The sequence below is a fragment of the Pteronotus mesoamericanus genome, unplaced genomic scaffold (genome assembly GCF_021234165.1).
Source record: "Pteronotus mesoamericanus isolate MK-2021 breed Mesoamerican mustached bat unplaced genomic scaffold, CSHL_Meso_final contig_65, whole genome shotgun sequence".
NCBI lineage: Eukaryota > Metazoa > Chordata > Mammalia > Chiroptera > Mormoopidae > Pteronotus > Pteronotus mesoamericanus.
In genome coordinates this window covers 12,704,253-12,717,846 of record NW_026555228.1, presented here as the reverse complement: position 1 = coordinate 12,717,846, position 13,594 = coordinate 12,704,253, and the positions used below count along the sequence as shown (strand labels likewise).

At 41.3% G+C, this 13,594-nt stretch overlaps 1 protein-coding gene and 1 non-coding gene across 4 annotated transcripts in view; both read left to right on the top strand.

Annotated features, from left to right (window-relative positions):
* Window positions 1-13,594, top strand: part of APOO (apolipoprotein O) — a 275,320-nt gene that overhangs the window by 25,807 nt on the left and 235,919 nt on the right. For all 3 annotated transcript variants that reach the window (XM_054581154.1, XM_054581150.1, XM_054581151.1), the window contains 4 exons: window positions 299-353; window positions 3,916-4,011; window positions 9,121-9,212; window positions 13,312-13,392. In XM_054581154.1, the coding sequence (XP_054437129.1) occupies window positions 299-353; window positions 3,916-4,011; window positions 9,121-9,212; window positions 13,312-13,392 (324 nt within the window). The remainder of the gene's footprint in view (window positions 1-298; window positions 354-3,915; window positions 4,012-9,120; window positions 9,213-13,311; window positions 13,393-13,594) is intronic.
* On the top strand, window positions 10,263-10,402 carry LOC129077015 (small Cajal body-specific RNA 3). Its single transcript, XR_008529776.1, has one exon. It is a non-coding gene; the product is annotated as a small Cajal body-specific RNA 3 (non-coding RNA).

Sequence of the window (13,594 nt, the reverse complement as noted above, 5' to 3'; positions counted from 1 at the left end):
GGGACTGATTTTTGTCAGTTCTCTCGTATGTTAATAGCGAATGAAAAGGCTGGGTTGTTGAAACCACTCCACTTGAAATCTTTGCTTCCTGTAGCAGTCATAAGCCATTCATTCTGCTGAGCAATTTGTGGTGAAGGGGAAATTACAAAAGATAATAACACAGAAAACCCAGATAGACAGTAAATCTTTGTTGAAAAAGTATTGATAACATGATAATTTATTAAATAAAGACAAGTATATTTATTGTTACTTTCTAATTGGCAAATTGTACTCATTCATTTTCTTTTCACCTCTTTAGGAAATGTACTCCCAAACTGAGCCCAAGATGCAAAGTTTGGTTCAGTGGGGGTTAGGTAAGTTGATTTTTAATGATGTAAAATCAATTTCTTCATTAGCATTGGACTCTTTAACCGAGTTCCATGGATGGGTTCCAAGGAGAGCTGTGAATTCCCTAAAATTGTATGCAGAATTTTAGAGCTACATAGATTTTTTTCTGGAAAGATGATCTGTTGTTTTCACCACATTTCGGAGGGTTAGTATCCCCAAACACTCGGATAAGTCTCTTCAAGATCATTAGGATTGTTGGGCTAGCAAGTACAGATATACTGGATTTTTTTCTTTAACTCTATGGCAGGTGCAATGTCCCTAACTCACACTAATCCACACTAACTTATCAATAGGTTTTCAGATTCAGGAGAGCTCTTTTGTACAGCTATACATACATTTTATAGAAGTTTAAAGGCAGGAAGGAGCTGGGTTGGTGTGCCTGGGAAAGGCTTTATTGCACAGTTAGTAACGTTTTTACATTTTTCATTGGTTTTTATTTTTATTTTTTCAAATTATAAGAGAAAGTTTATTTAGAAAGTCACACATAGCAGAGGTGAGGCAGCTGGGCTCTGGGGGCTCAGGAAGTGAGTTACAGAGGCAAAAGAAGGGCCCTTGGAGCTTAGGAAAAAGAAAGGCAGAGAGAAAACACCTGGGGAAGGAGAGGCAGAAAGGTGTGTGTGTGTGGAGGGAGGGAGGAAGCGAGGGAGAGAGAGACAGAGAGACAGCAGACAGACAGACAGACTCACACCGTGAGACTGCCCTGGGGAATGAATGGGGTGGGGAAAGGCTCTGGCTTACTCAAGAAAGCTGCCTTCATTGGTTTTTATTGTTCTTGATTGTTTTTCACAATCACTTATCACATACACTCATTCACAATGTATGTTTTGGCTAATCTCAGCCAGGAAATGGTAACGTATTTCATTTCCCTTATTGGGCATCTTGACAAATTAAACTCTTATTTTTTTTCCCCAAATGTTTGCTTCTGTGGCGGAAGAAAATAAAATGAGTATAGTTTATTTCTTTGCAAAGATTATCATGGAGTGCTGATGTAGTGATAGCCTGGAAACGACCAGAAAAAGAAATTTTTCATTTGAAGACAGACATGTTAATATCCTACTGGTTCTTTAAATTATTCATATATGTTAATAAGTAACATCTTAATTTTATTAATTTTGTAAGTACTTATACAGTTCTTATTATATTCCAGGAACTAGTCTAAGTACTTTAAAAATACTAAGTTACATATAATCCTCATAACAACCCTGACAATTAGGTACTTTATGACCTTCCTTTTTGACCCGAGGAGACTGGAGAATACCTAATCTCTTATCTGTACATGTGTCACTGAGGAAGTCTCTTCACTGTCGCCTGTTTTTTTCCATTGATTCATAGCAGTAGGCATTATGTGCAATATGTCGTCTTCTCTTGGACTCATAAGAAGAGTTGTGCCGTTCTGAGTTGTGTTGTGGTCTGCCAAGGCAATCAGTCCATTTCCTAGCAGTCACCGCCAAGTCACGTTAGCAGTAGATGGGCTCCGGCTTCAGTGCAGCCTTAGAGTGAAACCTTCTTTCCCATTTCTTTGCGATGTACACGCCAACGGCTCAGCTCACCAAGGCTATTCGGTTGTCCTTCTATCAACTGCTCCGAGTGCCTGCCTAGAACTGAGAACACCGTGCTGGTAGGCGGAAATAAAGGGAAGTAGAAAGTTGTCTCAAATGACCCAGGCAGGAAAATAGAAAATTAAGGTTAAAGGCAAAGTAAGTAAAAGGCCAGACAGGAATTAGTACCAACAACACAAGCCCTATAATAGCATTTAAAATGATCACCACAGTTCCCAAAGAACCCAGGAGAAGGAAAACTGGCATGTGTCTGGTTGTCTGGGGGAAAGAATTACTGAGTATTCCAGTTAGTTCAGTCCTACACAAGTCATCATGAATGGCAAGCATTGAAGATCAGTGCTGATGAAGGCAGTGGTTCCCCCGCTGCTGCGTATGATACATTGTTCAGTCTTAGTGTAAACGCAGAGACAATCACAGACCACTATCAAAGGTACAGAGGAAGGAGACCAGTTTAATAGAGACTGGGGAGATGGGAACAATCAGGGAGGGATTTCTGAGATAAATCTTGAAGAAACAAAGGTAGCCACACAGAGGGCACAGCCCCACCAGGGCTTGGATGTGACTCAGTGTTGCGTGTGCCGGGAACTGGGCGCAGATTGCTGAAGATGAGGTTGGGAAAGAGATGTGAGGCTTTTTAAGTCATGACCTGGCTAAAAGCCATTTGTTAATTCATTCAGTATTCATCAACTCCTAGCAGTATTTTTAGTAAATTACCTGTTGAATGAACATCCACTGTTACCACTGAGGAAAGTAACATAGAAGTCTGAGCAAGGTACCATTACGGAGTGTATGTTCTCCTTGTGGAGACATAAAGTACACCCTTGGTGCTGTAGAAGTAGGTACCAAATTATGGTACAGAGAATAAATATGATGGGACTTTAGAGGAGGAAGAGAGGTGGGGGCTGATGAGCGTAGGAAAAGCTTTTCTGAGGAATTAGGACTTAGGCTGGCTGTCATTTGGTGGGATTGGCTCAGTGGAGAGGAGAGGAGAGGAGATGTGGGATCATGCGAATGAGGTATAAGGCATGTTCAGTCAAAGCAGAGAGGCTCACGTGTTGCTTTTATTTTTATTTATTGTATCACTACCAACAGTGACTTATTTCCCACATATACTTGCAATACAGGTTTCCTTCATTATCCAAATTTATTCTGTCCTTGTGTTCAAATAATGAGTTCAGATGACAAAAGATAATTTTTTCCTTGAGTTTAATGTACTTGGTTGCTGAGTTTCAGAGAGCAGGCAGCAAAGCTTCAGAGAGTGAGAGATTTATCCAAATGCTCGGGCATACCTCATTTTTTTGTGCTTCACGTTGTTGATTTTTTTTTAACAAGTTGGAGGTTTGTGGCACCCCTATGTTGAACAGCTCTATCAGCACTATATTTTCCAACAGACTCAGTTGATGGGTAGCATTTTTTTTAGCAATAAGGTATGTTTTGATTAAGGTGTGTCCATTGCTGTTTCAGACATAATGCGCACTTAATAGACTGCACTACAGTATAAACATAACTTTTATATACACTGGGAAACCAAAAAATTCATGTTACTTGCCTTATTGTGGTAGTCTGAAACCAAACCCTCAATATCTCCAAGGTAGGCCTGTGTTCTGTGTTCCTGTGTTTGGATAACAAGAGTTTGGATAGCAAGGGATCCCTTTATTTGTGTTTCTTCCTGTGTGAATAGTTGATTCACGTCTGTAGCCTTTAGGCATATGAAGGTAATCTAATATTACTGTACTGTCAGTCGATGTCAGGCCAAAAGTGTTTGAAAATTAGATTCTTGCTATGTGAATACTAAATCATGTTTATCACATAAAAAGAATGTGATGAAAAGAAGCATGTTAGCTGAAAGCCAAGAATAAAGAATACATTATTTGAAAAGCAGTTGATACTACATGTACTAGTTATATTCTAAGATTTGTTTCTTTAATGAGCTATTTATGGAACTCTTTTTTGTCTGATTCTATTGTAGACAGCTATGAATATCTCCAAAATGCTCCTCCTGGATTTTTTCCAAGACTTGGTGTTATTGGGTTTGCTGGCATTGTTGGACTCCTTTTGGCTAGAGGTAGGTACAATTTGGGGGGGGGGCGGTTTAAAAAACAGTTCATAAAGGAAAGAGAAGATCTATATTTGGTTCTTTTTTTTCATTCACTGGTTTTTAGAACAATGAGTTGGATCCATTGGTGTGGTTTTTTTCTTCAATATAATTGATATTAAGCATATATAGAAATTGTTGAAAAAGTAAAATGAAAGAAATTGTATACGCAGTTAAAAAGGGAAATTAGTTATCCTTTATATGCACATTTCCTTGATCAAATCACTGTTGCTCTTTGGTACAGAAAGAGTGAACTTTCATTAACCAAAGTCTGTCATACCTGAGACACTGGTTGCAAATGTTTCACTGTTAAGATCAGGCTATAAATCACAGTAAACAGAACAGTGATTTTATAGGGATTGTATTGATCTTTTGATGTGTCGTAGCGTCAGTCATTGAGGATATAAAAAATTTTAAACAAAAGCTAACAAATGCCAACCCAAAAATATTACTACACTACACTGCTGGATTATAAAACATTTATAGGAAACAAAGAATGATAAAAATCCCTCACTATAATGAGTGAATTTGTTAGGAACTCCTTGAAGTTTCACTGATTGTGAAATTCAGACTGTATAAAAATTCCCAAAATAGAAAGTTTATGAACCCTGTAATGAGACCCCCATAAAAGAGAACTACAGAGACTAGTTTGGCACCCCGTCTTCCAGTTTTAAAAACCTTTGCTATACGTGCCTTTACTGTGACGTTAGAATCGGTAGAAACGCTCTGCTGGTGCCACTGCCCCAGCCTGTGCAGCGAACTCTTGTTGGAGTTTCTGTGCCCTCCTCCCATCTATATAAGAATTAAATTGAGAGTTTACTTTTACTAATCAACTTGGGAAATAGTTGAACAAACTCCCTTCTTTTCTGTAAAGCTGTCCAGAAAAGCGTTCCTATCTTATTTAGATAGTGCTTGGAATGTATGAGGATCCCAAGGCCAGGGTCTTGGAATCTTGGCTACTAATTAACGTATCTTCTCCCATCACCACCTTTTTCTGTGTGTGTGTGATGAGAGCACATGCAATGTCTTCTCTTAGTACATTTCCAGGATTTGACATTATTAACCATAGGCACCCCGCTACGTTTTAGATCTCTAGACTTATTCATTGTACATAACATCTGCCCATTTTCCCACCACTCCATCCCTGGTAACCACCCTCATACTCTCATGTATTTGATTTTCTTTGTATTTGATTTTTAAAGATTCTGCATATCAGTGAGATCATGCAGTTATTTTTTTCTTTCTGTGTCTGGATTATTTCACGTAGCACAATGCCCTCCAGGTTCATCCATGTTGTTGCAAATGGAAGGGTCTCCTTTTCTTAAGGCTGAATAACATTCTACTGTTTATAGACACCACAATTTCTTTATACACTCATCTACTGTCAGACACTTAGTTTGTTTCCATATCTTGGCTAGTGTGAATAATACTGCAAAGAACTTGGGAATACAAGTAACTCTTTGAGGTTGATTTCATTTCCTTGGGGTACACACCCAGAAGAAAGTATGTTGGACCATATGCTAGGGTTTCTGGAGCACACCTGCTAAGGTAGTCTGCCTCAGCTGCTGAGGATGGGTGACGAGAGGCACCTCTCTGGGAAGAGAGGTGAGTGGATGATCAGTCAGAGGAAATGGGCCCAGCCAGGCTGCTCAGGGGTGGCCGCTGGTTGTCACTTACTGTTGTTGCCTTTTGGTGGCTCTGGCAGCCAGGGGTTCCCCTGTGGCAATGCTGATCGATCGCTACAGCTGAGACAACCGGCTGCTCGGGAGGAATGGACAAGGACGTGGCAGGCGCGGGAGTTGCGTTCCTTCCTGAAATCCTGGGGTCCTCAGCTCAGTGTAGGAACCAGCAGGAGCTGAAGGCCCAAGAGCTGCTGCTTCTCAGCTTTCCCTAGAGCAGTGAAAAAGGGTAGGTTGGCAGGTTTGCTACCTTCACTTGGCCCTCACCTGCGTGAGCTCCCCAGGTGCTTAAAGCCTCAAGTGTGCAGGTGGGATCCCAGGGCTCTAACAGGCTTTTTTCCTTTGGGGTAATGATAGCCTTCAATCAAGGCAACAGGACAGGGAGAGAAATATTAATATATTTAAGAGTCTAGATTGATATTATTTGTATTCTCTTCTGCAGTCCTCATGTCATCTTTGAGGATTTGTCTGTTTAAAGGTGAAAACCAATAAACAGCACTTACACATTATTCTGTGTAAGTGTTAATAACATACATTGCACTAGCATCTGTATGCATCCCATGTACAAACCTGTGCCTCTCAGCGGAGACTATTTCTCATGTCAAGCCCATTTCGAGTGTATTTTCCTGTTTTACCCTCTACCTGTTTTCTTACCCTCATTCTCAGGTTTCTCCCAGCTCTCCACCCTGCTCAATTCCCCTTTTCCCAGGGCAGCACATCCTCTCGCAGTCTGGGCTGGGACTCAACACAGCTGTTGTCTTGGGACATGGCTCCACACTTCCTTGTGTTTGACCCCCTTGTCCAGTTCCATGTCACCATGTCCTTGTTTTGCTCTGCCATGCTGTTAAACTCCATGCTCAAGTCAGTCTCAAAAAAGCCTATGTTGGAGGTAAACTTTCCAAGTCTGTGCAGGTTTGAAAATTACTTTCTGTCTTCATACCGCGTGATAGTTTGGTTGGGCGTATGGTTTGTTTTCCATCAAAACTCTGAAGGCCATGTGCGCTAGCACCCGGAGCTGCAGATGGGAGAGGCAGCAGCCAGTCTGGAAGCTTGTTCCTTCTGAAGTGACTTACTTTTTTCCCCCTGGAAGCTTTGAGGATCTTCTCTTAATCTCCAGTGCTCTGAATTCCCATGGTGCTGTGACTACATACAGTTGTTTGTTTCCTGGTTGGGCATGTTGGTGGCTTGCAGCCTTCAGCTGTAGGAGGATGTCTATCCTGTATGTCTTTGAAAATTTACTCTCCTCTTTTTTCTTCCCGAACTCGTATTAGCAATCAAGCTGTTTAAACGGACCCTATATGTGCCTTATGTTTTCTTGATTATTTTATTTTATTTCTTTTGATTTTTTTGGTCATTTCTAAGACCTCTTTCTGGTTCTCTGAATGTTCCTTTTTTCTTGGAATACTTTATTTTCTTTTAATGTAACAGCTTCTTTGATTTATTCAGCGGTACTTAACTACAGGTTTAGTTTTGTTTTAGATTTCTGTTTCCCGTAGGGTCATTGTTTTCCTTCTTGCTTAGCTCAGTCTTCTCTTATATTGCAGGCTTTCCTCAAATACATAGTGATCCTTGGCTGTACACCATGTTTAAGAACAAAGCGGTTGAAATGCCAGTAAGAGCTTTCTGTCCATAGCTGGGGCTTGCTGGCGGACAGGTTCTACCTCAGGGTGAGCTGAATGAAAACTGACTTTAGTATGGGGGGTGCCTCCCCTCAGCACCCGAGTGAGGAAGGCTCTGCTCTCAGGCATGCAGTTACATGCCTGTGCACATACACCAGTTATCTTGGTTCTCAACAGAAAATCCATGGCATTTCTCTAGAGATACCCCATCCACTTTTTAAACTTTGGCCTGGAGAGATGCCTGGCCATAGGCAGCTTTGCACTGGGATGGTGTGGGGAAGAGGAGGTCGGCTGCTCTGTGCACAGGACTTGCATTTACACCCCTGTCTGGATCCCGGTTGCCCTCTCCATCCTCCACACCACCCTCCACCCTACCTGCCATCCCTGGGCTGCTGGGACATTCTGTTCCCTCCTCTGCTACAGCCCCTCCTCAGGACTCCAAGCCTGTGTGTCCTCTTGCTTCCGTCCATTCTCCATTTTCTTTACTTTTTTTTTATTAAAGATTTTATTATTTCGCCCTGGCTGGTGTGGCTCAGTGGATTCAGTGCCGGCCTGGGAACCAAAAGTCGCCAGTTTGATTCCTCGTCGGGGCACATGCCTGGGTTGTGGGCCAGGTCCCTGGTAGGGGGCACGTGAGAGGCAACCACACATTGATGTTACTCTCCCTCTCTTCCTTCCTTCCCCTCTCTCTCAAAGTAAATAAATAAAATCTTTAAAGAAAGAGAGGGAGAGAAACAGCAATGTGTGAGAGCTTTATCAATCGGTTGCTTCTCACATGCCCCCAATCAGGGACCTGGCCTGCACCCAGGCGCGTGCCCTGACTGGGAATTGGACAAGCGACCCTTCGGCTCACAGGCCGGCGCTCAGTCCACGGAGCCACGCCAGCCCGGGCCACTCTCTGTTTTCTGAAAATTGCCCCTCCAGTGGCCCCTCCACACATTTTCTCTTTGTTCTGGGTTTATTATCTGTATTTTATTATTATACTATTATTGTGGAGAATTAGGAGAAGAGAAGAATACTTTTGTTCATTATGTAAATAGGAAGCTAGTTTACTCTAAAAAGAACATAAACCTTAGAAATCAAAATAATGTGTGGTTTTTCTTTTCATAACAATCTTTCATCTGTTTCCTTAGAAGGTGGTTCTCTTAAACGTTGTGCTGATGAAAGAAGCCAGTCACAAGCACCATATGTCATCTAATTCCATTTATATGACATGTCCAAGTTGGCAAATCCTTAGAGATGGAAAGTAGATCAGTGTTTTCGTAGGCCTGGGGATGATGGGGGACTGGGGGCGACTTCTAATGGATGTGCGGTTTCTTTTGGGGCTGGCGAAATTATTCCAAAATTGTTTGTGGTGATGGTTGCACACCTCTGTGAATACACTCAAAGCCATTGAATTGTACACTTTAAGCAGGTGAGTTGTTTGAATTGTATCTCACTGAAGCTATGAAAATGAGGCAGTTCTTTTGGATATGTTTGATATTCTCTGTCAATCTAGGACTGAAGAAGTCTTTTCTTTTTTCCCAGAAAGAGAGAGAGAGGAAGGAGAAGAGAGAGAAACATTGATTTGTTGTTTCACTTACTTATACATTCACTGGTTGATTCTTGTATGACCTGATCAGGGATTGAACCCACACCTTGGCATATTGGGATGACACTGTAACCAACTGAGCTACCTGGCCAGGGCCCCAAAGAAGTCTTATATAGTGTTAGATGTACAGGCAAATCGAGATGGCTAAGACAGAATCATCTGACAGTGTCTGCAACCTTTTATTTAATAGGCTCAAAAATAAAGAAGCTGGTGTATCCACCTGGTTTCATGGGATTAGCTGCCTCTCTTTATTATCCACAACAAGCCATCGTATTTTTCCAGGTAAGTTAGACCCAGTAAGTTAAGATTCCCCTTATTCTTGCTTATGTGTGTATGGGTTTACTGCTTTATTTTAATTTAATTTAATTTTATAGCTTTTATAGCACCAGACTAAAATTTGTTTGTACACATAAATGAATGCAGCAAATTTAAATGTTTTTCTCCACTACGTACCCCGGTTCTGGCCCTCCTTCCACTCCTGTCAGTAGTCAGAGAATGCACACTAATATGAATATTAATAAAAGAAAACTTAAGCTACCTTTTTTTCTGTTTTGGCATGTTGACATGGAAGTCTAGAGACTCAAATTCCAAAGTTGATAGTTATGGGTCATTCTCAGTTCAGGCATATCTGGTCACAACCTGCTTTCCTTGGAATTGCAGGCACAGGCCTGTGCTTGACCCTCCGTGCCTTGTCTCTGGCCCTTGAGCTGGCCTCGCCTTCCTGGCTGCGCCCTTTGGGGAGTGCAGTTCCCTCTGCTGGGAACACCCTGCTCGGGGCTCTCGGTTGGCTACTCCTTCCTTGGCCTTCAGGCCTTCTTAGCTTGATGGCGTCCTATAGCACGTAGAACACAGTGGCAGGCAACATGGCTAAAGCTGATTTCTTAGGCAGCTCAAGCTACCATAACACAACACCACAGACTGTGGGGCTTAAATAACAGACATTTATTTTCTCACAGTTCTGGAGGATGGAAGTCCAAGATTAAGGTGTCGGCAAGGTTGGTTTTCTCTTGAGGCCCCTCTCCTTGGCTTGCAGATGGCCGCCTTCTCGCTGTGTCTTCACATGCCTTTTCATTGTACGCACACATCCTTGGTGTCTTGTCCTCATCCTACAGTGACACCAATCATAATGGATTAGAGCCCCTCCCTTATAACCTCCTTTAATCTTAAAGGGCCCTGTCTCTAAATAGAGTCATACTGTGGGTTAAGGCTTCAACATGTGAATTTGACAGGGAACATAAGTTAGTCCGTAACAGCAGGACCAGCAGGTCTCAGTATGGCCCCTGGACCAGCAATATCAGAATCCCCTGGGAACCTGTTAGGAATGCAAATTCTCATGGAACCTGCAGGAACTAACCATGTGGACAAATGAAAAATGCCTTTTGTCTACAACTTGCAGTGATCCTACATTGACATGGAGGTCTCTGTCTGGCTTAGGACAGCAGACTAACTCTGATCACTCTCCTCCATACAGCCTTTAAAGCCAGCACCCCAGGTACTGCTTTCCTTGCCACTTTGTTTAGTATCTCTGCTGATTAAGGGTACTGGACTACTAAAAGACAACCAAGTGAGGTCACTTTTGCATCTATCTTCACTGGTTTCTGAGGTATCTTATAGTTTTTGAAAATAGGGATCCACTCTGCTGATTGCTGCTAACAGTTAGGAGATAGTTAAGGTGCTGGAGTTGATATGAAGGGTTTACTTAAGTTAAATTGCACTTGATCCTACTGAAGTACACCTGCAGCTGACAATGAAAGAAGACAGACACTGTCATGTCATGTGTGCTCCAAAAGTCATCATGGGTTTTGGGTTTGTTTGGAGGAATTTTTCTTTTCCTCTTTCCCTCCAAGATCTCTGAGACATGGGAATACCCAGTGAACACTCCCCCTCAGTGTAACCGTGCAGACTTTGCTACTGTTGGTAGTGTGGTTATCACATCTTCATGATAGGGAAACACATTCTTTTGGATAAAAATAAATAACAAAAATTTGTTTTTTGAAGTTAAAAAAGGAAGTGCAAATTCTCGGGCCCCAGCGCAGACCTACTGACTCAGACAGTCTGAGAGTCGGGGTTAGTGTCTGTTTTAGCAAGCGCTCCTGCGGGTTTTAATGCCTATGACATTTGAGAACCACTGATGTAGACTAGATTCTGTCAGGCCAGTGGTGTCTGGACTCAGTGGGACTCTAGATACAGAGTTCCTTGGAAAACTGGCAAGGACAAAGCAGGCTGTAGGTTTTGAGTTCCTGGATAGCATATGGGGGCAGGGACCAAGTTGCCAGAACTGCCATATTACACGGAGACCCGGTCCTAGGAGGAGCTTCAGTGCTGTCACCAGAATTGGGCTCTGAAGACTCTAAGCCAGACTGATGTGACACTGAGCTCCGTGGAGTCCTTGTGACAGGATTGAGTCTAGATTCCTGGATTGTGCTACAGTTGTAGGCGGGAGCCCATTGGCTCCAGCTGTGGGCAGTTGATGGCTTTGGTGACAATCGCCAGTCAGATCTCTTTAGCATGAGCTTGACATCGTTTATAGCAGTCCTGGAAGCAGATAGTTAATGTTCTTCAGCCTGTTTCAGCCCCAGGTCAGGAACAGTGGATCATTCTGCCTGCTCTGGGTCATAAAAATAATCTAACATTATGTCATTCTGTTATGGTTTAAACAGTAAGTGGATAGGGTGGGCCTGGCTGCTGGCTGAGAAGCGTAGGTAGCTGCCCGCTAAGTAGAAGTCTTTTTTTAAATCTTATATGCTGTACCATATGTTGAAAAAGATCTTTTGGGTTCACAACCAAGATAGTAGGATGGAAATCTGAGTTGTATTGTAATTTATTTTAAAGTCAGTGGGAAGGAGTTTCATCTTTTATTTCATATCTAGGGTAAGCCAGAACAAAATAATTAACTTTATTTTCACTGGATATAAAACATTAGTGATCTGTTTAGGATGATGAAAAAGTCCCAAAAATGGATAGTGGTAATGATCGCATAACATTGTGAATGTATTTAATGCCACTTGAATTGTACACCTAAAAATGGTTAAAATGGTACATTTTATGGTATGTGTATTTTGCCAAAATAAAACACACCAAACATCAGTGATTGAAAAAGATTTTCTGATACTGGTTTAGTGTTATCTGGTTCCTATTCCACAGTTTAAATTTTTGTGGGTTTTTTTTTAATGACTACTCTGACCTTGAACAAGCCTCTTAATAGCATGTATTCTTATTTTCTGTTCACTAGTGTTTGAATAAAAGTTCTGTAAGAAAACCAGTAAAATAACAATGAATGTTATTTTCCTCTCAGAACTTTATACCACCGAAAACAGTGCCATGTATGTGGTGGATGCTCAAAATGTCTCCCAGTGGGTCCAAGAATCATATCATACCATATTTTAGGAACAGTTGGAGCAACTGGAAGAATATAATTTGTAAGAAACCAGCATGTTACAATGACCACTGGATTTACTAGAACTGTGACCTTAGACAAGTCACTTGGCCTCTGAATATTTCCTTAGCACCTTTGCCTACTTACCGCACAGGGTTGTTATATAGAATAGAGATAATTCCTGTGAATGTGCTTTGTAAACTGAAATGCTATATATGGATAAATTATTATAAAATTAGGGAGAGAATAATAACTTTTTAGAAATTTGAAATACTGTCATGTGGAAGAATAATCAACATTCTTTGTTGTAACTAGGACCAATGAATGCAAATTACTGGAAGCATGTTTTAAAAGAAAGCTCAATACTTAAAAAAAAAAAAGTTTCCAGCCATTAATGCTAGCTAGCCAAAGGCGGACAAGTGCCTTTTAACGTAGTGAACCCCTGACCTCAAAATATTCTCTGACTCTGGGACCTACCTCTCAGGATGTTGTAGAAAGGAATTTGGAATCGGACACAAAATGCCTGTGGAAACTCGAACACTCTTATATTTTGGGGGACCTGGGAAAACTGAGAGCATCTTCATTGGGTTCACCAGTTTTTAACCTAAGCTCCTTAAATGAATGATTGATTTTCAGCTTGGCAAATGTGACTTGGCTGGCTGTCATGTGCTAGATGGGGTAGGTAGAGGTTTGGGAATTTCCCGTATCAGCAGTGATCTACATTTTTGTTCTTGAAACTGTGAAACTTTGGAATATATATATACCTGATTGATAGCAGATTATTTTTAATGATAACTGTACACAGTCAAGCTGTTTTTCTTCTTATTCTATCCTTCTTACTATTTTTTATTTGCTCATGTTGCACAGTTTCAATGTTTACATCCCAAGACTTCTATAGTCGTCATATGCTTAAATAGAGTTATATTGGAAAAAGAAAAATGAGAAATTCCCTTCCTCACTAGTCATGTATGGACTAGCAATGGATCTTTTATATTTTGTTTCAAGGTCAGTGGAGAGAAATTATATGACTGGGGTTTACGAGGATACATATTCGTCGAAGATTTGTGGAAGGAGAACTTTCAAAAGGTGAGAAATCTTTTTCATTATCTTCCTTTTCGTTTAAATATGTGGTTTCTCTAGGGTTTTGTAAAATTCTTGATAACCTAACAAGAATTTTGCCTTTTGCATTTATTCGTCACACTTCTCAGATTCTCGGGTGACCCTTAGTGGAGGAGCAATAGAACTTCCATGCGTTTGCTTATTATCAGCAGGGCTGAATAAATAGTAA